This window comes from Canis lupus, chromosome 31, assembly GCF_003254725.2.
Source record: "Canis lupus dingo isolate Sandy chromosome 31, ASM325472v2, whole genome shotgun sequence".
Classification (NCBI taxonomy): Eukaryota; Metazoa; Chordata; class Mammalia; order Carnivora; family Canidae; genus Canis; species Canis lupus.
The window spans coordinates 17,780,748-17,807,327 of NC_064273.1; the positions used below are offsets into that span (position 1 = coordinate 17,780,748).

The 26,580-nt window shown below is 35.1% G+C and overlaps 1 protein-coding gene across 2 annotated transcripts in view; it reads left to right on the forward strand.

The window, feature by feature from the left end:
• The window catches only part of NCAM2 (neural cell adhesion molecule 2), a 515,217-nt gene that overhangs the window by 391,195 nt on the left and 97,442 nt on the right, over positions 1–26,580 (forward strand). For both annotated transcript variants that reach the window (XM_025449670.3, XM_025449671.3), the window contains exons 10-11: positions 17,337–17,524; positions 22,495–22,591. In XM_025449670.3, the coding sequence (XP_025305455.1) occupies positions 17,337–17,524; positions 22,495–22,591 (285 nt within the window). The remainder of the gene's footprint in view (positions 1–17,336; positions 17,525–22,494; positions 22,592–26,580) is intronic.

Below are 26,580 nucleotides of genomic sequence, written 5' to 3' on the forward strand. Positions count from 1 at the left end.
AGGTCATGATTTCAAGGTCATGAGAGCCAACCCCACCTTCTGCATTCAGCAGGGAGTTGACTTGATTCTTTCTCTCTGTCCACCCCCCACACACACACTCACTCACACTTGCACACTCTCTCTCTCTCAAGTAAATAAATCTTATAAATAAATAAATCTAATACTATGATTCTTTGAGAGTTAAAAATATGTGATAATTGATACCAATTTTTATTCAAGACATTTAAAGGAAGATAGAAAAGGTTTACATAATTCCCTGCATTTCAGCCTTTCAACTAAGAGGCAATAAATATAAAGTAGTGATAATAATAATATCTAATGTAATTGCAACTAAATTTGTTCATTATACAACATGCTTAAACATTGATAGGTCATAAGCACCACATTAACTGTTATCATTATTATTATTATTATTATTGTTGTTGTTGTTGTTGTATTATGGCAATAATACTGAGAGTTTTTGTTTTTGGTTTCCATTATTGTGACCCAGACATTCCTTTATGCATATAAGCAACATTCTAGAATACACAATAATGCACTTTGAAATATAATAGTGAAAATGTTTTAGTTTGTTTTTGAAATCTTTTAGCTCATCAGTGTTTGATAAGTTTGGGAAAAGAATTAAACTTACTGCATATAAGATTAATAACCTAGACATCAAATTGAATCACTAGAAAAAAACTGTACTTTTAACTTGATAGGGCTTTCTTTTCAATTCTAATAGTAGTGACAGACTCCAAAATTATTTGACATGAATAAGCACAAATAACATAAATAACAGAATGTGCTATAGTTAAATTAGACTCTGAAGAAACTAACAGTATTGTTATTTATAAAACAACTGTAACACTGCTATATCCATATGTCCAATCAATCTTCTTTTGACAACTCAGAAATTTTTACCAAAGAGATCCACTCAAGCTTTCTTTCCTAAATGTCTATGTAAAATTGTGCATAATAATAATACAGTCCTTAAAATACTGCAGTTTTATAGAAAATTGAATTATATCAAGCATCAATAGAGGAAAAATTAACCATAGGTAGTAAAATACTTTTATTAGTATACATATGTATGGTTTAAGGAAGAGAAATATTAAGACAAGAAAAAGAAGAGTAGTAATAGAAATAATAATTCACTGTACTTGAAATCAAGCTTTTCTTATTAGTAATAATTATATCACTAATATTAGTCAAATTAAAGAGAACCCCAATGTGTGCTAAAAATCCTATATAAGTTTTATCTTCATATGACACTTAGGACTCCAGGGTCGTAAAATATGCTGAGGGTTATGCATTACTGGATTGTTCAAATTTGGTATAGAAAATGCACATCCAACACTATGGTTGGTTAATTGGCAATAAGCACACATCTAATTTAGTATTCCATGTAGCCACTAGAATTCCCATGATACATGGACTGAATCCAGTTAATTGCCGTAGCTGATTCCACCTATGAGTGAACATGCAGTAGAGCTGGGTCTATGAAATTATTAATTGAATTATCCTCTAAATGTGCCAAAGGATATATTAGTTTTTATTCCCTTGGTAGTTTCCCTCAGCATAAATCAAATGAGAAAATTCAGTGACTGAAAAAAAGCATCAAGGTGTTTTAGATATTAAAAAAACATGTGCAGTTAATTCTTAGTTAATTTAAGGGGCTGGCTCCTTCACAAAATAGGCAATCGGAATCTACAAAAGACAATGTATTAGCACAGAATTAATACAGGATTAAAGTCCTAAATTCTGTGATACTAGGAAAATGAAACGAATGTTGATATACCTTACCTTTTCTATTAAATGCAATGATAATATTTAGAATCTATACTTAACCTGGATTTTCATTCATTTATTTAACTGTTATTTACTGAATGTCAAATATTAATTCAGGTGCCATACAGAACTCAGAAAAGATACAAGAAGCTAGTGCAAAGTGCTGAAAGCAGGAAAGTTAGGGATGGTCCTCACCATCCCTCATCCGTCTTAGGATGGATTGAGTTAACTCAGAGACAAAGTAGACGCAGAAATAGGCATAGGCCAGCTAATGTGGAACTTTATAAATCTTTTAAAAAGTTTTTGATTTAAGAAGTGTGAAGAGAATCTTACAGCAAGGATTAATCAGAATAGTGACGTTATCTTAAAATAGAAGCTGGTAGGCCAGGAAACCAGTAAGGACCAGCCTTCTAAAGTTAACCAGGTAATGATGATGGCCTCAACCAGGGATATAATAGTGATAACTGGAAGAAGTGAATGGTATTTTTATATGCTGTGATTTATTGGTGAGGAATAAATGTCAAACTTTTAAGAATATTTCACTTTATTGTGTTTCTTAAAAATCTAATATTAAATAAAAAGAATTTGAAAATTTTGTGCCAGAAAGTATGATGATTAGAAGAGGGGGTGGTATTTCGTGGTAGTATAGAAATTATTTGGAGAGTGTGTGAGACAGATTCGCTATATGATTTTCAAAGTCAAATCATGATTTTCAAAGTCAAATTTATTTTTCATCGATTTTAAATCTTACCCTCTCATATGCCTTTCAATTTGATTCACAAAATGGATAGTGTATAGTGTGTGTGTATAGTGAGTTGCCTGATTCTGTTATTCATGAACCTTTGGAAATTCAGGTCAAGAATTTTTATAGATCAGATCCCAGAGCCTGTGTGTTGTGTTTTGTTATCAGCTCCAGCCTGCTCATGAGCAAGCAGAATTCAGGAATCCAGGCCAGCACCCAGCGAGAAGTAAGACTTTACTTAGGTCACAGGTACCAATCACAGATAAACCATGTTCAGAAAAAAGCCTTCAGAGACTACGAGAGAATGACAGGAGAAAAGTGAAAAGCTTGCATTAAGCAAATAATCCAGGAGGGAAGTTTCGTGCAGTGTCAGGAATGCTGTGATGAGTGCTGGCTGCACATTCAGCCCTAAGTCTCAGCCATAAGACAAATAATAAGGCAAAATAAGAAAACACATTTACCAAACAAGAGTAACTTGGCACCAAGTCTGAAAAGTTTCTTTAATGTCTCCTGGTACTCCTGGAACATGCTTTTCCTGATCCCCACTTTGAGGAAATGACAAAATCAGATACTGACACACTCTGCTGTTTCTTCTTATGCTGGCAAATTTAAATTAGAGATTCAGTTAAGGTCATGGACATAAGTACTGTTGAAATGTCCTAGCTCAGCTACCATTTAATTAAACATAAATAACTTCTCTTTAGAGATCTTCCTGTTGTGATAATAGCTAGGAGAACACAGATCCTTGATTTTTAAGGTCTGTTTTCATTTTATATTCGGTTTTACATGTTCTCCTTCTCACAGTCTGTGCAATCATATATATAGTTTTATTAATCATATTCATAAGTAGAATATATGGAAACCTGAAAATCATGTGCTTCCTAGTATTTTCACCACCAAGGAACTCATGATTTTCTCTCATGCACTCTTCAGTTTTTTAAAGATATTAACTTATTAAAAAGATATTTAGTAAGAAGGCTTATTCTTCATTTGTATTATATGTGTACATATATATGTAATTACATGTATGTGTGTACAGTAAACTACCAGCCATGAGATAATTAACTATCCTGAAGTATTTATAATTCTAAGCAAAAGCAAATGTCACTTTTATATGGTCCAATGCCTCTTTATATATGGTAAATATTATCACCCTCTTTCTATATTTTTAATTTGTCCAAGACATATTTTCTGTGTTAGTAAACTCCTAGAGTTAAAGAAACAAGTTCAACTATTAGTTCTAGAAAGAAAAAAATTAAAAACCCAAAGCTCAAATTAATAAACAGAAAATTAAGGGGACATAATTGCTATCTGGTATCATTGGGACCTGAATCCAATAGAAGGCCTGACACTATTTTGAATATTTTATTATTGTTATTATTATTATTAATTATTATGTATTATATAATAATTCTAATATAATTATATTCACTTATAAACAGTAACTGCAAATTTCTGTCTTCTATTATAGTTCAGCCTCCAGTCTGTGTGTGTGTGTGTCCAGATTCTTATTGTCAGGCTTGATGGGAAGATTCAAGGTTCAGTGCTAATACCTTTGAGACAAGAACCTTGCCCATTCCACTTCCATTGCACTACATATTGCCTTCATTATAGTTATGTATTTTTGCATCTTCCTGATCCACTAAGATAGGATTCCCTGCTGTCACGAATCCCCCACATTTTAATAGAATTTAGCATAAAATAGACAAACAAAAATAATTTGGGTAATTAGTGCAGCAGCCACCCCTCCCAGAGCAGTGCATTAGAATATTTAAGAGGAAGCTTTAGACATCTGATTTTTTTTTCCCCACAAGCTCAAAATATGATTTGATGGATAGCCAGGTTGGCAAAACTTTTATACCTAAACAGTTATATCCACACTTACTAGTGGTAGCTTTGTGTCAGTGGGCATAAATTACTGCTTAAATCTTAAGCATATTACCTCATGTGCAGTAGCTACAGTTTTTGAAATATGAAAATGAAGCCACTTATGAGTTATTCCAAATAATATTTCTCAACAAATAAAACAGATTGCTTAAAATCTCCCTGAAATGATACATATATAAGTGTTTGCACTAGAGCAAATACACAGACACACACATGTAAGTTTGTAAGGCTTGTAAGTTCACTAAGACTAAAAAAGTATCAAAAGTAGAATTACACTGTTGAAAAGATACAGAATGAGAAAGATACCAGTATATATGTTTGCTATTTTTAGAATATGCAATTTTATGTTCACTATTTTTGGGATATTTTAGAAAAATATCCTCTATCTTAGCAGTTACATTTAGTATTTTTTTGCTATATCCTACAAGTGATATTTTTAATAACAAAACCCCATGTTTTTCATTATATTCTAAAATAGTCTTTTATTAGAGGCAATATATGTGCAAGTGTATTGACATACAAAAATAATCTATAAATCATAATTATCAGATTCAGATATGAAGAGAGCATATTCAAAATGTCAGTTTCATAGCACATGTTAGTAATTATAATGATAGAAGCAATGTAACATATTTTCAACTCTTAATGTTTTGAAAAGTAATAACAACCTACTTTCTTCATAAATGTCCTAATAGGAAGTTGAATATCAAGCTCAACTTTGGAAATTCCAATGAATTTTCCTCATATAAAAATTACATAGTATATGCATTTTGTATAGATTATTTATTTTAGACAGAGACAGCATGGGGGAGGGAAGGGCAGAGGGAGAGGGAGAAACTCCCCTCTGAGCATGAAGTTGGAATAGAGGCTTGATCTCAGGACGCTGAGATCATGACCTGAGCCTAAATCAAGAGTTAGACACCCAACAGAATGAGCCACCCAGGTGCCCTAGTAAATAAAAAAATATAATTTAAAAAGTGTTAAGAAACAATCATTACATTTTAAGGCACTAGTAAATATGCTCATTTGGGGATTAAATGTATTCTTTATTGAGATGTTGAATGATATCTTCCATTTATGTTAGGAATTTTAATGCAAGACTTCATTTATTATGGATCAAGAGCAAAAGTGCTGTGGCTAGCTTATTCATAATTTCTTAACCATGAGAGGGCCAGACAGCAAATTTTGAGATTACTTTGAAATATCAATTTATATATAAGCAGCAACCAAACAAATTTTATACACTACTTTAATATATCTTATTATTCAAAATGAAAAGTATGTTCAAATTTCCACACTGGAGCTGAGGGGATTACCTTTGACTTTGATATTGAAACAGTGAATTAATTTTTCTCCCTATTTGCAATTTTAGTAAACTTCTAGTTTATTATTTTAGTTTTTTGTGTCCTGATGCTGATAATGATGTATCTGTAAGTTCTTTCAAGTTACCTCAAATTATAAAATAAACTTGAAAGAACATATAAACTTCAAGAAGGTGGGGAACCTTGTCTTTCATGTTCATCATTCGATCCCCATATGCAGAAGAGAATGCAAGTTGAAATCAGGAAATATTTATAAGATGTAAATTCTACAACGAAGCAAAATATACTTTATTGTCTTCTTGTCCTTGCTTTTATTTTCCTTCTTCTTTTCCTCCTCTCTTTTCTTCATCCTTTACTCCTTCTTTTTCTCCCCACTCCAGATTTCATTATTCTCTATTAACCTTAATGTGAGATTAACTTTCCTGAGTTTTTATCCAAGAACTATTTATTCAAGGATATATTGCTTAAATGCAATTCTAACCGTAAAACCATTAGTGCAGAAAATGACTGCTCTGCTCCAGAATACATTTATTCTTACATCATAGCTTCTCATACATGAACAGAGAAATTGGAGAAGTGGTCATGATTTAAATCATTTCATTTTATTGGCATCACCTGGACATAAGTGAGTGTGCACTCGTTTCCATCAAATTTTTTTTCTAAACCGCATACATGTTTCTTTTATTGCTTAAATATAGCATACAGGAGTAATAAATATTTCCTTGATTACTTGGTATAATCACTTCAAACTTTAATTTTCTATTAATGATCTTTAGGAATGAGTCTCTGAAAATGTACTTAGTTATTAATAGAATAACTGTCATAACATGATCATAAAGAGCCAAAAGTCTATGGGTTGGCTCTGCCACCACCTTCCCAAATATCCCAGAATCAAGTTTCTTGTATGTGGAACAAAGATTTGTAGATGACTCTCATGTTCCTTTTCAGATATTAGATGCTATGAGATCTGTCTAGTTCTGCCAAACTTGAAATGACCATGTACACAAAAGACAAGTTTAATTTTGTTCATAGGTAAATACAATAAATACAATAGGTAAATACAATAAATACAAAGATCTCTTCACGTAACGAGAACTTGGTGAATTCACACACAGTTGGGTGTTAATCTTTCATATCTCCTCCTCTGAAAGTCTGGTTGGGGTAAATTTCTTTTTTTTTTTTTTTTTGTTTTCTTCTAGTATTTGTAGTTTCATATTTTGTTTTAAAATTAATAATACAAATGCAACTAGTTTTGGTGTGGGGATGAGGTAGGAATACATTCAATCTCTAACTCACTATTTGTTGTTTTTTTATTTCTTTTTTTTAATTTATTTTTTATTGGTGTTCAATTTACCAACATACAGAATAACCCCCAGTGCCCGTCACCCATTCACTCCCACCCCCCGCCCTCCTCCCCTTCTACCACCCCTAGTTCGTTTCCCAGACTTAGCAGTCTTTACGTTCTGTCTCCCTTTCTGATATTTCCCACACATTTCTTCTCCCTTCCCTTCTATTCCCTTTCACTATTATTTATATTCCCCAAATGAATGAGAACATATAATGTTTGTCCTTCTCCGACTGACTTACTTCACTCAGCATAATACCCTCCAGGTCCATCCATGTTGAAGCAAATCGTGGGTATTTGTCATTTCTAATAGCTGAGTAATATTCCATTGTATACATAAACCACATCTTCTTTATTCACTCATCTTTCGATGGACACCGAGGCTCCTTCCACAGTTTGGCTATTGTGGACATCACTGCTATAAACATCGGGGTGCAGGTGTCCCGGCGTTTCATTGCATCTGTTATCTTTGGGGTAAATCCCCAGCAGTGCAATTGCTGGGTCGTACGGCAGGTCTATTTTTAACTCTTTGAGGAACCTCCACACAGTTTTCCGGAGTGGCTGCACCAGTTCACATTCCCACCAACAGTGTATGAGGGTTCCCTTTTCTCCGCATCCTCTCCAACATTTGTTGTTTCCTGCCTTGTTAATTTGCCCCATTCTCACTGGTGTGAGGTGGTATCTCATTGTGGTTTTGATTTGTATTTCCCTGATGGCAAGTGATGCAGAGCATTTTCTCATGTGCATGTTGGCCATGTCTATGTCTTCCTCTGTGAGATTTCTCTTCATGTCTTTTGCCCATCTCATGATTGGATTGTTTGTTTCTTTGATGTTGAGTTTAATAAGTTCTTTATAGATCTTGGAAACTAGCCCTTTATCTGATACGTCATTTGCAAATATCTTCTCCCATTCTGTAGGTTGTCTTTGAGTTTTGTTGACTGTATCCTTTGCTGTGCAAAAGCTTCTTATCTTGATGAAGTCCCAATAGTTCATTTTTGCTTTTGTTTCTTTTGACTTCGTGGATGTATCTTGCAAGAAGTTACTGTGGCCGAGTTCAAAAAGGGTGTTGCCTGTGTTCTTCTCTAGGATTTTGATGGAATCTTGTCTCACATTTAGATCTTTCATCCATTTTGAGTTTATCTTTGTGTATGGTGAAAGGGAGTGGTCTAGTTTCATTCTTCTGCATGTGGATGTCCAATTTTCCCAGCACCATTTATTGAAGAGAATGCCTTTCTTCCAATGGATAGTCTTTCCTCCTTTAGCGAATATTAGTTGACCATAAAGTTCAGGGTCCACTTCTGGGTTCTCTATTCTGTACCATTGATCTATGTGTCTGTTTTTGTGCCAGTACCACACTGTCTTGATGACCGCAGCTTTGTAGTACAACCTGAAATCTGGCATTGTGATGCCCCCAGATATGGTTTTCTTTTTTAAAATTCCCCTGGCTATTCGGGGTCTTTTCTGATTCCACACAAATCTTAAAATAATTTGTTCTAACTCTCTGAAGAAAGTCCATGGTATTTTGATAGGGATTGCATTAAACATGTAAATTGCCCTGGGTAACATTGACATTTTCACAATATTAATTCTGCCAATCCATGAGCATGGAATATTTTTCCATCTCTTTGTGTCTTCCTCAATTTCTTTCAGAAGTGTTCTATAGTTTTGAGGGTATAGATCCTTTACATCTTTGGTGAGGTTTATTCCTAGGTATCTTATGCTTTTGGGTGCAATTGTAAATGGGATTGACTCCGTAATTTCTCTTTCTTCAGTCTCATTGTTAGTGTATAGAAATGCCACTGATTTCTGGGCATTGATTTTGTATCCTGCCATGCTACCGAATTGCTGTATGAGTTCTAGCAATCTTGGGGTGGAGACTTTTGGGTTTTCTATGTAGAGTATCATGTCATTGGCAAAGAGGGAGAGTTTGACTTCTTCTTTGCCAATTTGAATGCCTTTAATGTCTTTTTGTTGTCTGATTGCTGAGGCTAGGACTTCCAGTACTATGTTGAACAGCAGTGGTGAGAGTGGACATCCCTGTCTTGTTCCTGATCTTAGGGGAAAGGCTCCCAGTGCTTCCCCATTGAGAATGATATTTGCTGTGGGCTTTTCGTAGATGGCTTTTAAGATGTTGAGGAATGTTCCCTCTATCCCTACACTCTGAAGAGTTTTGATCAGAAATGGATGCTGTATTTTGTCAAATGCTTTCTCTGCATCTAATGAGAGGATCATATGGTTCTTGGTTTTTCTCTTGCTGATATGATGAATCACATTGATTGTTTTACGGGTGTTGAACCAGCCTTGTGTCCCGGGGATAAATCCTACTTGGTCATGGTGAATAATTTTCTTAATGTACTGTTGGATCCTTGGCCAGTATCTTGTTGAGAATTTTTGCATCCATGTTCATCAGGGATAGTGGTCTGTAATTCTCCTTTTTGGTGGGATCTTTGTCTGGTTTGGGAATTAAGGTGATGCTGGCCTCATAGAACGAATTTGGAAGTACTCCATCTCTTTCTATCTTTCCAAACAGCTTTAGGAGAATAGGTATGGTTTCTTCTTTAAACGTTTGATAGAATTCCCCTGGGAAGCCATCTGGCCCTGGACTCTTGTGTCTTGGGAGGTTTTTGATGACTACTTCAATTTCCTCCCTGGTTATTGGCCTGTTCAGGTTTTCTATTTCTTCCTGTTCCAGTTTTGGTAGTTTGTGGCTTTCCAGGAATGCATCCATTTCTTCTAGATTGCCTAATTTATTGGCGTATAGCTGTTCATAATATGTTTTTAAAATCGTTTGTATTTCCTTGGTGTTGGTAGTGATCTCTCCTTTCTCATTCATGATTTTATTAATTTGAGTCTTCTCTCTCTTCTTTTTAATAAGGCTGGCTAATGGTTTATCTATCTTATTAATTCTTTCAAAGAACCAACTCCTGGTTCTGTTGATCTGTTCCACAGTTCTTCTGGTCTCGATTTCGTTGAGTTCTGCTCGAATCTTTATTAACTCTCTTCTTCTCCTGGGTGTAGGATCTATTTGCTGTTTATTCTCTAGCTCCTTTAGGTGTAAGGTTAGCTTTTGTATTTGAGTTCTTTCCAGTTTTTGAATGGATGCTTGTATTGCGATGTATTTCCCCCTTAGAACTGCTTTTGCTGCATCCCAAAGATTTTGAATGGTTGTATCTTCATTCTCATTAGTTTCCATGAATCTTTTTAATTCTTCCTTAATTTCCTGGTTGACCCTTTCATCTTTTAGCAGGATGGTCCTTAACCTCCACGTGTTTGAGGTCCTTCCAAACTTCTTGTTGTGATTTAGTTCTAATTTCAAGGCATTATGGTCTGAGAATATGCAGGGGACGATCCCAATCTTTTGGTATCGGTTCAGACCCGATTTGTGACCCAGTATGTGGTCTATTCTGGAGAAAGTTCCATGTGCACTTGAGAAGAATGTGTATTCAGTTGAGTTTGGATGTAAAGTTCTGTAGATATCTGTGAAATCCATCTGGTCCAGTGTATCATTTAAAGCTCTCGTTTCTTTGGAGATGTTGTGCTTAGAAGACCTATCGAGTATAGAAAGAGCTAGATTGAAGTCACCAAGTATAAGTGTATTATTATCTAAGTATTTCTTCACTTTGGTTAATAATTGATTTATATATTTGGCAGCTCCCACATTCGGGGCATATATATTGAGGATTGTTAAGTCCTCTTGTTGGATCGGGGTAAATTTTAGTTTATCTGATATAAGGATGGCTACCCCTGCTTTCTTTTGAGGACCATTTGAATGGTAAATGGTTCTCCAACCTTTTATTTTCAGGCTGTAGGTGTCCTTCTGTCTAAAATGAGTCTCTTGTAGACAGCAAATAGATGGGTCCTGCTTTTTTATCCAGTCTGAAACCCTGCGCCTTTTGATGGGGTCATTAAGCCCGTTCACGTTTAGAGTTACTATTGAGAGATATGAGTTTAGTGTCATCATGATATCTATTCAGTCCTTGTTTTTGTGGATTGTTCCACTGAACTTCTTCTTAGAGGGGAATTTTAAGAGTTCCCCTTAAAATTTCTTGCAGAGCTGGTTTGGAGGTCACATATTCTTTCAGTTTCTGCCTATCTTGGAAGCTCTTTATCTTTCTTTCTATTCTGAATTAGAGCCTTGCTGGATAGAGTATTCTTGGCTTCATGTTCTTCTCATTTAGGACCCTGAATATATCCTGCCAGCCCTTTCTGGCCTGCCAGGTCTCTGTGGAGAGGTCTGCTGTTACCCTAATACTCCTCCCCATAAAAGTCAGGGATTTCTTGTCTCTTGCTGCTTTAAGGATCTTCTCTTGATCTTTGGAATTTGCAAGCCTCACTATTAAATGTCGAGGTGTTGAACGGTTTTTATTGATTTTAGGGGGGGGATCTCTCTATTTCCTGGATCTGAATGCCTGTTTCCCTTCCCAGATTAGGAAAGTTTTCAGCTATGATTTGTTCAAATACATATTCTGGCCCTCTGGGCGCCCTCGGGAACCCCAATTAAACGTAGGTTTTTCTTCCTCAGGCTGTCGTTTATTTCCCTTAATCTATCTTCATGGTCTTTTAATTGTTTGTCTCTTTTTTCCTCAGTTTCCCTCTTTGCTATCAACTTGTCTTCTATGTCACTCACTCATTCTTCCACCTCGTTAACCCTCGTCCTTAGGACTTCTAGTTTGGATTGCATCTCATTCAATTGATTTTTAATTTCTGCCTGATTAGCTCTAAATTCTGCAGTCATGAAGTCTCTTGAGTCCTTTATGCTTTTTCCTAGAGCCACCAGTAGCTGTATAATAGTGCTTCTGAATTGGTTTTCTGACATTGAATTGTAATCCAGATTTGTAACTCTGTGGGAGAGAGGACTGTTTCTGATTCTTTCTTTTGAGGTGAGGTTTTCCTTCTAGTCATTTTGCTCAGTGCAGAGTGGCCAAAAGCAAGTTGTATTGGGAAAGGGAGAAAAAGAGAGAAGAGAAAGAGGGAAAGAAAAGAGAAAGAGAAAAAAAAAGAAAAAGAGAAAGAACGGAAAAAAAAGGGGTGGGGGAAGGAAACAAATGAAAAAGCAAAACAAAACAAAACAAAACACAACAAAACAACAAAAAAGAAAGAAAGAAAAATGAACCACGGGGGGAGTATCTTCTGATTCTGTGTACTGTAAGTCCCTTGGCTTCCCCTGGAACTTGTCCGTCTAGCTGGTCTTCTGGGGGAGAGGCCTGTTGTGCTGATTTCCAGGTGTGAGCACTTGGGGGAGCTGCTCTGCCCCTGCCTGGTGCAGGGCTCAGTGGGGGTTTTTCACCCCGTGAGGCCCCAGGAGGAACCACCGCAGTGGCGGGGCCAGCTCTGCAGCCCTGGAGTCAGCTCCCGCAGTAGCTCCGGAGCTCTCCGTCTGCAGGGCCTGGAGGCTCCGGGCGGGGCCGCTGATCTGCTCAGCTGGGGCAGGAGCGTCCTCGCTGTCCTGGGCCCTCCCGGCCTCTGCCTGTCCCGGGGGAGGCCGGGTCCTGGGCTGTGTCCCTGCGCCCTGTGCTCCGGGGCCTGCGCTGTTGGATTCTCGCTCCCGCCGCTGAGCCCCCGCCCCCCCCCCGAGCTGCTCCCGCCCCGCAGCCCCCTACGTGGAGCCGCCCCGAGCCCCCCCGAGCTGCTCCTGGAACCGCACAGCCCCCTCCGCACGGAGCCTCTTTCTCTGCCCGAGCCCCCCCAGCTGCTCCCGCCCCGCAGCCCCCTCCGCGGAGCCGCCCCCGAGCCCCCCGAGCCGCTCCCGCCCCGCAGCCCCCTCCGCGGAGCCACCCCCGAGCCCCCCGAGCTGCTCCGGGTCCCCCATGCGCGCTGCAGCCCTTAGGGAGCTCGGCGCACTCTCCCGGGGCGCAGGTGTCTGTTAGTGTCCCAGGGAGCCCGAGGGCATCCCCGCCCTCCCGGGTCCTGCTCCACCTCCCCGCGAGCCCCTTTCCGCCCGGGAAGGTCGGTGCAGCTCCTGCTCCTCCGGGACGGGGCTCTCCTGTCCTGGGGACACTCGCCCCGGCCTCAGCCCGGCTCCTCGCGGGCCCCTCCCCCTCGGAGGCCTTTGTTCCTTTATTTCTTTTTCCCCGTCTTCCTACCTTGATAGAAGCGCGAACTCTTCTCACTGTAGCGTTCCAGCTGGTCTCTCTCTAATTCTCAGGCCGAATTCATAGATTTTCAGGATAATTTGAAGGTTATCTAGGTAATTTGGTGGGGACAGGTGACTTGGGGACCCTACTCTTCCGCCACCTTGCCTCTCCTTGCCCTGAGGTAAATTTCTTTATTGTGTGATTGATTTTTAAAAATTGTCTAATTCTAACAACTTCAATTACACAAAATATAGGAGATATTTTGTATTTTGACAACCAAGTCAGCATCTTAAACTATGTAAGCTATCTGATATATAATTGTGACCAAAAATTAAGTAGTTCTTAACGCTGCCATATTTGCTTGAGATCTTTGTTGTTGTTATTGTTCTTGTTTTCTTTCCTCTTAAAAGGAAATAAGTTTTTCTTTAATTACCTTTTTTGGGGGGGGTACTCTATCTTTTGTCAAAGAGAAATTATACTGACACTTAAAAATAGTAAGGAAGACTTTATTGGAATGGGGGTCAAGACTGTTGCAATAGGAGAGAGAGATTGAACTCAACTCCAAATACAATAAAGACAAGTGAGGATTTATAGCCAAGGAGCAGAATGACAGAAGTCAGTGGATGGAAAATGACTAACAGAAACTTTATTCAATTTCAGCTGTAATGTGATTCTCGCTAAACTCGCATGCTAGAATTCTCACGAAAGGCAGGCCTGGGTCATGGGCTTTAAGGGTGAGTAAGAAGGAACTTGATCAGATTTCAAAGATATTCAGATATCAATGCTTGAACGATTCCCACTAAACAGACTTAGCAGGATTCTTCACTAAAGGAAGAAGCAGAGCAGGGCAGGACCTAATCACAAAGCCACATCCCTATAGAAAGACTTATAGAAGCCTGACGAAAGTTTTGTCAAGGAGGGCATTGTTGCCATTTTCCTTGCTTCTCATTGTTACCAGAAGGTTTCTAAGGGACGCCTCTACTTTTCCATGCCATGAATGAAATATTTCATCTTGTCACTATATTGATTTCACTGACTTTTTTCTCTACTTTGCTCAGATAAAACGTTCTTCCAATAAAGTGATTTCTGCTCATTGAATTTTTTAGAATTATTTATTTTGGACTTGAATAGGATTTGGAGGACATATAATGCCTTGGGAGAAGTTTCCACTACTTTGTGTTCTGTTTATGCCATATTCTTTACTCCTCTTCCTTCCCCCTGCTGTTTTGTTAACTGCTCAAGTTTATTTCCTCTGCACAATATTTGAAGCTTTTCATGATGGGAAAGGCCTACTTCTTAAAAAGGCCGATTCTCTGAAAATTACTATATTTGATTTATCAACATGAAATATGGCTACTTGTTTCTAGCCTGAAGTTTTCACATGCTGCCTGTGCCAAAGTCACATCCTTCTTCAAACAGTGACCCAGCACTAATTGTTGGATTTTATTAACATGCCAATCTTGTGCCAGTGAATATTGGTGCCTTGCTACAGTATCTGGTTTGATATCTACAAAGCATATAACATATAGAAATTTACTTTGTGTTTAATTGTGGATGGAAATTATCAATATTTTCTTGCCTCACACCACAAATATATTTTTTTTAATGTGGCTTTCAGAATAGCATGTACTGCCTGTAAGCATGTTTGCATTCAACATCAGTGATTCCAAATTAAATTCCTACTGAGATCATCAGGCAAACAATTAGCAGCAATTGCTTGCTTTTATAGAAAAATCAAATCTTGCCCTAAGTTTATGGTTAAATTATAATAACATAATACATATTCACACAGATGCCACATCGTGGACAGAGTAGACTGTGAGTCAGCTATTAATAGTTCCGCTAGCATGTATGATTTTCATACTGAGCTATATTTATATGCAAATAAATTACCCATAAACCTTTCCTTAGAATATTATAATATTAAAGAGATTATATTTCATATTTAGTAAGTGTAATAAAATGTTTTATAGATAGAGCTAGAGATAAAGATATAGATATAACCTAAGCTTTTGACTCTGAATATCAGGAACTTTGGTTTCTCTTACAACTGCACCCCTAATTAGTTACACATCCTTAGATTTTTCACTTAATCTTCCCAGACCTTGAAAAAGTTTTTGTTTTTGTTTTGTTTTGTTTTGTTTTCTATTCTCCTTGAAAATACCTTCTGTTCAATATATGTGAACTGTTGAATTGAAAACTCATCGATGGCTTAATTTCAAGTAAATTTGATATACAGTGTTTGAGAACCAAGTCACCATCTTACACTATGTAAGCTATCAGGTATATAATTGTGACCAAGACATATCTTAGCTCCTAAGATTCAAATCATTTGGTGGAGAAACAGTGATGTAGATCCTCTCACTTCCTATTACTGGGCTAAGAGAACACACAAAATCTGTGGGAGCACCAAGTACAGAAGCTCACTCACAATAGAAAGTCATGGAAAGGCTGTGTTTAGGTAGTATGGAGGTTAGTTTTGAAAGCAGCCAGGTGAAGGAAGGACGGGCACATTACAAGCTGAAGGATAATCACAGAAGATACCTTTATGTAATATTCAGCATACCTGAGTGCCAAGATGTGTTACTACATAGCTACACAATTCTCTTTGGAGGGACAGTAAGCTGTTTTTGAGTTTTGTTAAGATAACAATGCATTAAAAGTCCTGTGTATAAACTTTAGATACTTCTATGTATTTTTCTGGAGAGATACCTAAGACTGGATTGCAGAATCAAAATTATAAGGCTTTTTAAGATTCTTTATCTTCTGAGGAATTGTTCAAATTGTACTCACTTCAATAATGTATGATGGGATCCACATCACCAAAATGTTGCTAGCAGTGAATAATATAATTTTGTTCCTGGGGCGAATAGATATAGAATGAATGGTCTCTGGTTAAAATCACCCTAAATTCACATCCCAGACCTACAACTTCGTGCTAGGATAGCTTGACAGCTCTTACTCCAGATCCTTCATGCTTACAACAGGATGACATCTTCCACACAAGATTATTGAAAAGATAAAATAGAATAAAATATATAATCTTACTGTCTTACATAGAAAACATTCAATTAATATTTCATACTCCTCTGTGAGACTGGCATAACAAACATACACTAAAAAAAGGACAAGAATTTTTAAATCACTTGTGCATTTGTACTACAGATTATAATCTGTATACAGATTCTTTTGTATCTTACATAAAATCCTTTGGTACAACAAAATTACTTTAGCTCAGTTTTAAGTAATTAGGGGTAGTAAAACAAAACATTTAAGTTAGATTACTGAAATTGATAATTTACGAAGTGATACAAAGTTTTTAAGGTTAATAACAATAATAGTATAAATACCAGCAACATTTTATCTACCGCTTAATATAGGATTTTGCTTTTATGCAAAAATTTTAAAGGTGAATTCTTTCAAATAATAATATAGCCAAAATATTGAGACTAGAAGAAGTTATAATTGATTGGCATTTGTGCTACATCATAGTTCTAGATTGGAACAGGACTAAAAACTACATTTGTGTGTCTTCACAATTAGGTTATTTCAATAAAATAATATAATAATATTGTATTTTTCTCTTAAACTATTTTTATATAGAGGTCTGACGTAGGATCCTGAGAATTGACAGAGCTTCATAGGGATTGGTTAATTTTCAAATCAACTTTGTGGATTAAATTAAATCATTTCTGGTTTAATTAAAACTGGAAATGATATTTCAGGAAAAAACTATTTCTTAATTGTGATATTAACATTTAAAATTAGATTTTATATGTTTCAAAATATCTGAAAGAAGAAATTATATGAGTAAGACAATATTTAAAAATGACACAAGACCACTGATTTTGTTATCCTGAACTTACACTTTATAATGAGGTTTGTTTCACAAACAGATTTCACATATATAGATAGCCATTAATTAACTGGATTGATAATTTTTTGTCTGGGCACTAATGTTTCATATTTTAACAATTGGCCAACTTTGAATATTTCTATATTAATTTTAAAATTATTTGATGAGACAGTCAAATGACATATTATCATGAATTCCAATGTCGTGTATTAATAAATATATGAAATTAGAATTGTTGCAGCTTCTTTTTGTAGTCAAGTAGTAATTACTATTGTTTATACTAATTAAGTGATTATCTTAAAGAAAAGGTCTATAAATGTTATGTTATTTTGCTTTACAGATGCTCCCAAGTTTATATCAAACCAAACAATTTATTACTCTTGGGAAGGAAACCCTATCAATATAAGCTGTGATGTGAAATCTAATCCACCAGCATCAGTCCATTGGAGAAGAGAGAAATTAGTCCTGCCAGCTAAAAACACCACTAATTTAAAGACATACAGTGCAGGGAGAAAGATGATATTAGAGGTAAGTCTTGTACATATGAATAAGTTGTATTATTTTAGGAGTTATCTGCTATTTTAGAATATATATAAATATGTTAATATAAATATATTTATATAACAAATATATAATATCTATACACATACAAATCTCATTAGATATCTTTCTTGTGTATTTACTTAAAAGGGAAATTTTATGTGTTTGGACCATGGCCCATTAATGATTAATATCTCACTATTTACTTATATAGAAATATGAGTGTATAGCAAAAGCCATTATTTATCATAAATTTATTTTTGGAAAAAAATTATATCAGGACAAAATAGGGTGAGAGAATGAGTAATTCGTCATTTATTAAGGGCCAGTAGTTCAATTTCAGTGTTGATACTAGCTATTGATTCTGAGACCATGCCTTCTAAGACTGGCATATGTAACTTCTTGCTGGGTACATACTTAGAACTTTCTAAATAAACCAGATTTACTTTTTCAGTGCCTTATTTTTTTAATTTTTTAAAGATTTTGTTTATTTATTTGAGAGGGAGAATGAATGATGGGGAGGGAGAGAGAGAGAGAGAAAGAGAGAGAGAGAAGGGCAGCCTCCCCCTGAGTAGGGAGCCCTGATGTGAGCCTCGATCCCAGGACCTGGGATCATGACTTTAGCTGAAAGCAGGTGCTTCACCGACTGAACCACCCAGGCACCCCTCACTTCATTTTATATTATATTATTTTATATTTACATTTAAATTAAGATTGTAGATAATTGTCTTTTGTTTGTTTGTTTGTTTATTTTTTTAGATAATTGTCTTTATGCTGTCAAGTGCCTGGCATTTAAATTCTGTTCGAATACAATGCCTTTTATTTATTAATTGTAGATTGTGTGTGTGTGTGGCAATTCACAAAGTTTGTGTGTCCATGGTCACAATCATGAACCCTTCTAATTTATCATGCTTTCGGTACAATTGGAATCTTCCTTGGATAGCCTTCTTTCACTGAAAGTATACTGTGTTTTGTTTCACTAAAAGGATACTGTGTTTTTCCTTGTGATTCAATTTATAGACATTTAATATATGCATGTTTTAAAATAACATCTGATACTCCTAATTCATTAACTTAAAGGTATTCTAATTGGTGCCACATTAACTCTTTTATCTGGTAATAGGACTTCATAAAATGTTGGTTAATGGAAGGAATTAGCTAGCACTTCCCCCAAATATTTGGGTAACTGACTCTTTGCTAATTAGGCAATTGCTTAATCTGTTTCTTTTTTTTTTAATTTTGCATTTTATTTATTTATTAATATAGCCAAAAAGATAAAAGGCTAGACTGTAAAAAGAGCTATTGTTTTACATTCGATATTCGAGGCCTAGGGAAGAGAGGCTTTGACTATTACTTATATATATGCCCAACAAATACACATATTATAAAATATTAGTAAGACAAACATCTGTGCACACCACCCATCCCAGAGGATTTAGACACCTTGGGGTGGGTGGTGTCTATATCTGTTTTGATTTAAATTGGCTTCTTTGTAACTTTATTAAAATTAACTGGGTGAGTTGACACAAAGGTCAATTTTACAGACATTTGGGTAGATTTAACTCACCCAAATTTAAAAACAGGTTAGGTTTAACTTTAGTTCTGGACACTGTGTTATTGTGTTTGGGCTGCTGTAATGAATACCACAGGTGGGGTAGCTTAAACAAAATAACTTTCTCCCTCCTGCATATTTCTGTAGGCTAGAAGTCCAGATAAAGATGCCAGAGGATTGGCTTTTGGTGAAACTCCTGTCCTTGGGTTGTAGATATGCCTTCTAACCATGTACTCACATGGCCTTCCCTCTGTGCACGTAAAGAAAGAGGTCTGGTGTCTTGTTATCTTATAAGGACATCAGGGCCCATTTTTATGATTTCTTTTAACCTCAGTTACTTCCTTTAAAGACCATATTTCCAAATAACCTTAAGCGGTTAGGATTTCAACATATGACTTTTGTTGGGTGACACAATTTATTCCATAGCAGATCAGTATAAGTTCATGTTTAAATAGCAGACTAATCTGTGATTTCTGCTTTTGGTTCATTTTACCACTTTTCAGTTTCTAGGATAGCTCATAATTCTTCATAGTCAATGTCAAGCAACATGTTATAAATCTGACATTTAAATATTTTAATTTTTTTATATTTAAAAATTGTATTCATATAAAGCTCTCATTTTATTTACTTTTCTGCTTAAATAGCATTCCTCCCCACCCAAAAGTGAAAACGAAGCAATTTTTGTTTATACGTACCACATGATCTGTTGATTAAAGCATTGACCTTGAACATATACTTTTATGTATATACTATTTTTTAAAACAAAATTAAAATCTTGAATAAATAACTAGAGGGTAGCTAATACAACTTAAAAACAAAATAATAACTACAAAAATGAAAAAGCAAAGATAAGCATTACTAATTTGAATTAATAGCATACATCGTTGCTTAGGATAGTGCAGTGTTATTTTTTGTTAGTACTCATAATAGTCACGTAACTGGTAATTCTTAAGAATATTTTATACATTTAATACAATATTAAATTTGCAACTGATAACAAGTTGATCAATAACAGATTTCTTGAATTGATTTTTTAAAGTTTTTCATTGAGTAAATATATATATTAAGTCTTTCAAATTTATGAATTCTTAAACATAAAAAGTAATCTATAAATCTTTGGATTAGTGTCAATAAAATCATCTATCTGTAAAGGTCATCCATTTTTTTTCCCTGAGCACTTTCTCAGGTAATAAGTCAACATTTTAATATATGGGAAAAAATTTGTTGTAGGAATTTTGTAATAGGTTGATTGGAATAATATTGTGCTTTTGATCATTTATATTGCTGTTCTTTGCCCTAAGTAAAATGCTAACTATTAAATATGTGATTTTCTCACCATGGAACACAAAGAAAGAGGAAATCAAATTTTTGCAGATTTAGGAGAAAGAACAGTGAGCTCCTTTATTAACACTGTACTCCCAGCTCATATTTTGATGTTAAAAACTATATCAAACTATATCTGATTTATTATATACTATGAAAGCCCAGTATCTTAGGTAAACTTGAATTGTTAACTGAATATTAAAGTGTGAAAAAATTGAACCATATGTAGATATTCCTACCACTTCCTGGATAAATATCAGCAATTCCTGATATATTTTAAACATTTAAATATGTTTAAATTAATGCCTTATATGTTTGTTGTATAATATTTCATTTTTGACAAAATTAACTATCATTTAATTGTGCTGGGATTGGGTGTAAAGCCACTACTGGGCGTTGCATTCATACTGTTTTCCTAGAACACATCAGATAGGCTGCAGAGCACATGATTTGATCAAATTATATCTAGGCCTTTGGGCTTGTTTTTTTTTTTTTTTTAATACTCTGTGCTATTAGAGGTGTTTTCTGTATTTGTTAATCATACATGATAAAGAAGTTATTTCAGATAAAACTGTAAAACTTTTATCTTTTGATTAGTGAACTCCTGGGAACAGAAGACAAAACAATCAAATGAAAAAACCCTGAATTGAGCCTTTTAAAAGTTGTTCCAATTAAACTAGCTATATTTGAATTACTTTTTTAATACTGAGGGGCTGCACAATATTCCTGATTCTCTGTCATGGCCATCCTGTCTACATTTTATCAGTACAGCATACATTATTCCCTGTGGACTATACAAATAACCCCCCTATGCCTGTAAATTGTAGAAAAATTTTTGGCAGATTCCTTTCTCTCTGGTAAAGTTATTTTCAAGTTAAATTAGCCTGGTATATTAAAAGCTGAATGTAAGAAAAATGAATGTTTTAATCACTCAGGAGTACTTACATAAGAATGATTAAAGCTTCTAATCCTTAAAACTTATGATCTATTCCTAGATAGACAGCTAACCAGAGAATGAATGACACAGCTTTTTTGTACTTTTTTCAGAATCACCATCTTCAATGGACCTCAAAATTACACTTTTAGTTAATAGCCTCCCATTACCACAAAATCATTTTCCCCCTTTTGGGATAGAGTTGAAATTAACAGCAACTCTTGTTGTAAGCATATTCTCTCTTAATAACAGTTACTGGGATTGAAAATTATATCTATTACTATCATCAGATCTCTTTTCTGAATTGATACTTCAAAATTTCGGTACATTTGAATTACAGGGTTGGTCACAATGTTCAGCAATAGATTCCTGGAAGGTTAACTTAATTATGGATTTCAAATGTGTGAGGACTGAGGTCAGCTATTTTCCACCTAAACTGAAAGAGAATGATACAAATTGAACAGAAATGGAGGCAAGATACTGTTATTAGCTATCCATATAATGTGCCTGTCTGCAAGGATTGCTACACAAGGGTGACATTTTCTTCCAAAATACTTCCTGGAAAGATTGATTGATTGATTGATTGATTGATTGATTTTAGAATGAGTCTTCATCCTTCATTAATATTTCACAATCAATAAAGTCATGAGAGGGAAAGAAAACTGATGCATTTCCTGGCTTTCTTGAACTTTAAATCTGCTTGACTTCACGCTAAAAACAAAACAAAAACAAAACAAAAAAACCAGAGGGTTAATTAACATTGCTTTTGGTATAGTGTTCTGTTTTCAAGTTCATGTCGGCAGCAGTTGCAGAATATATATTTTTTTCAAACTGTGTTCTACTTTCAGAGGTTTACATGCATAAATATCTAATGATTTTTTCTTTTGAATAGATGTAATCAAATTGTGGCATTGTCTACTGACTAAATTATTGGTTAACCTATGTTTCATCTAGTCCTGTGGAAATATGGGTCCATTTCTTACATCTTAAAAGGTTGTGATGCTTACTAAATACAGAAAAAAGGAGTTATGGCAAGGCATTGTGAATAATTGAACATGTGTGAAGTTGGTAGTCATATTAGAGTCTATTTTAATACTGCCATGATACTGTTTCAAAATTGTTAAACTTTTATTATTATTAATATTTTAGATAGCACCTACATCTGACAATGACTTTGGACGATATAATTGCACAGCCACTAACCGTATAGGAACAAGATTTCAAGAATATATTCTTGCTTTGGCTGGTAAGTATAGCACAATAATTTCTGAGATCTCATAAAATATTTTTATAAGCAAATAGCTTTACATTTTTTTAGGTCATAATACATGTTATAATTAGGATGAATGGGCCAGTGCTTAAAAATTAGGAATAGTTGCATCTGACAGATAGTGAGGACTTAGAACACTTTTACAAATCAAGATTGATTTTAAACCCTGATTCTAATCCCCCAACTTTACAAGTGAGCTATCTACGAAAGAAATAGGAAAGATATATCTTAAGAAAGCAAATTATAGGGATCCCTGGGTGGCGCAGGGATTTGGCGCCTGCCTTTGGCCCAGGGCGCGATCCTGGAGACCCGGCATCGAATCCCACGTCCGGCTCCCGGTGCATGGAGCCTGCTTCTCCCTCTGCCTATGTCTCTGCCTCTCTCTCTCTCTCTCTCTCTGTGACTATTATAAATAAAAAATTAAAAATTAAAAAAAAAGAAAGCAAATTATATTTTATGTTAAGTAAGAATCCTATCAAAAAATTTAAAAGACCTCTTGAAAGAAAATACACTAAAATTAATCTATTTTAAAATCTTAAACTTGAAAGTACAAATAATCTTATTTTCAAGAAAATTTGGAGCTTACATAACATTCACTGAAAACTATTGCATTTTGTGCATGAAAACATTCTAGTTCTTCCTCAAGAGCTTAAAGATATAGAGATCATAACTTGTAGATACAACTTATTTTAACTAGAAACTAGTTATGTTTTTATTAATATAAATAAGTTATATATAAGGCACACATATATATTTATAGAATTTGCATTATGTTTTACAAGACTGATTGGAAGTCTGAAAATATACATAGCAGTATATTTACATAGCTCAGAAGATACAAAAACATGATTTATTGTCTTTAGGGCTAGTTAGAGAAATATCAGAAAATTATTGTAATGTTCTGTTTTAATAGAATAAGTAGCTTCCATGAAAATTTTTAGAATGTTTTATTAGTGTTCTAGTATATAACTATTAACTTGATTAAGAAATATGTTTCCTTCTATTGATATGTAAAGTCACATCATTAGTTTGAAAGACCAAACGAGAAATTTAAAAGTTTACAAAGCAAGTAATACTAAAATTATTATGTGACTGAAATCTGCTTATCTCCAATTCGGGTTTTTCTACACGAAGGAGAAGGGAGAGAAGGGATTGTGTGAAGTGCTTTAGGGAAGAAGGGGGGTAAGGAAAATATTGAGATGAAAGGGAATTTAATTTAGGGAGAAAAGAGGGAGAAAAGGATTAAGGAAGAAAGGAAATAAACAAGTATTTATTGCCTACCATGACATCATTAGAAAATTGATCTCAATGAAAATCATAGGAAATAGACTATCAACATTTAGATATATGAATAAACCATTACACAAGCATTAATTGTAGGAAAATTAAATGTGCTAAGTCATATCAAAATTCACTGATAATGAATTGAAGTGAGCATCATCTGTACTGATCAGAAGCATTTACTCCTTACATTAATTCCAAGCCTCTAAAATTAGGCAAATTTTCTTGTAGTTAGTATGAACTTTTTTATAAATATAGCTATAAATGTGATCAATATATGTATATACAATTAATTAACATTGATATACCATTTTACATTGTTTTCTTACAAATCATATACGTTTGGATCTATTAGGTAAACTTATTAATGACAAGATATGTTTTTTAAATTTTTAAGTGCTTGTAATTCCAGAAAAATGAAAAATAGAACATTATATTCATGAGATTTTAATATCTTATTAAATTCTCAAGAAATATTTAATGCCTGTACATTTTCATATCTCACATTTCTTATGGTAACATTTTTTATTGAAAAATATATTTGATATGTATCCTTCTAATTAAGATATTAACTTAATGAGTTTCCCTCAGCCTAACCATAAAAAAAAAAATAGAATATGTTCACTCAAGCGAAGAGCTAAAATGTTATTGGAAATATTTCTTAAATATGCAACTTTCCTAATATTTCAAAATTTTGTGACAAATACATACTGAATATTTGTTTCAGAAAGAGATAGATTCGGGGGGATCCCTGGGTGGCGCAGCGGTTTGGCGCCTGCCTTTGGCCCAGGGCGCAATCCTGGAGACCCGGGATCGAGTCCCACATCGGGCTCCCTGCATGGAGCCTGCTTCTGCCTCTGCCTGTGTCTCTGCCTCTCTCTGTCTCTCTCTCTCTCTCTCTCTCTGCGTGACTATCATAAATAAATAAAAATTAAAAAAAAAAAAAAGAGAGATAGATTCGGGGGATCCCTGGGTGGTTCAGCAGTTTAGTGCCTGCCTTTGGCCCAGGGCGTGATCCTGGAGTCCCAGGATCAAGTCCCACATTGGAGCCTGCTTCTCCCTCTGCCTGTGTTTCTCCTCTCTCTCTCTCTGTGTCTCGCATGAATAAATAAATAAAATCTTAAAAAAAAAAAAAAAAGAAAGAGATAGATTCGACTGAAATTGTAGCAGAGATATAAAAATGAATTAGACCCACAGACTTAGAGGGGAAACATACATTTAAACATCAGCATTTATAAACATTATTCATTTGATGGACCTTTTTATTTAATGCTTACAAAATTAATGAAGAATTTGAAAAATGAAAGTGCAATATGATTTTAAATAAAATGTAAGAGAAATGTTATGTAGAAATTTAAATATTTCAAAATAGATGTAAGTATCACAGCTCAATATCTCATTAGTTTATCTGACCTAGTAAAAGGTCCAGATCATTTGGCATATGGTACTTTATAACAGATTACTTTGATTCAAAATGTCAATAAATTAAAACAGTGACAATTAAACATGAAATGATGTGCTATCTATTCAGTGAAAAATACAGCAAAAAGCTACCTTTTAAATTCCCTTTGTTTCAAAAATCTTTGTTTCCTTTTTCTTTTCCGTTTTTCTTTTCTTCCTTTTTTTTTTTTTTTTACCTCCTTTATAATGAAGTCTTACATCTGAGCAAGTAGACATCTGTATGCAGGTTGGAGCGAAGCAGCCCAGCATAGGATGTCTGACTCTCAGCAGAGTTAAAAGACTAATGAGGGGTCCAGTGGTCTAGTGTGGGTGTTGGAGTCTAGGCAAGTGAGAAGGATTTGCATGTGCCAAGACAGAAAGAGCAACTCAGAGAGGAGTGTTGGAATCTAATCAGTGTAAGGAGAGGCCCAAATAAAGTGGTGGGAGCAGTGATGGGTGATTCATTTCTACAAGCCTATGAGTAACATCAGTAATTGCATACAGACACACAAATTAGAATGACCCTAGGGTAATGGTTGGGTATTGGAGTTATTGATGTGAAATCAGGTTTTAATGTATGTAGCTAGATATAGAAAGGAGAAAAGAAGTAAAGGAGTGTGTGTGTGTTTACTCAGCCATGTCTACAAGGAACTTCTTTTTGTCAGGAATCTTACTTAGAAAACAATTTCTGTATGTGTAAGTGATGAGCCACTAAATTCTACACCTGAAACCAATTTTACCGTATGTGGTAACTAACTAAAATTGAAATAAAAACTTAAAATTAAAATATATATATATATATCGCTGAGCTAGCTCCATCCACTGGGAGAACTTGGGAGCTTCCACACAGCAAAGCACTACATGTCTCTGGCAACCACATCTTGGTTTCTAAATACTGTTTTTCACTAAAAATAACCAAGATTTCTTGTACAATGGCTGATTCTAGGAGTGGGACAAAGAGAGTACAAGATAAGCCTGGAACAATGTGTTGTGCCAGGAGGAAAGAAATTTAAAAAAGAATAAAGACATGTCGAAAACAAACATCAACTGTTTTTTGGGGTTTTTTTTGTTGTTGTTGTTCTTAAAGATTTTATTTATCTTATCTCTCTCTAGAGAGAGACAGAAATAGCAAGAGAGAACTTGAGTAGGGAGTGTCAGAAGAAGATGACTACTCGCTGAGCTAGAGAGCCCAGTCCCTGGACTGGAGCTCAATACCTGGACCCTGGGATCATGACCTGAGCTGA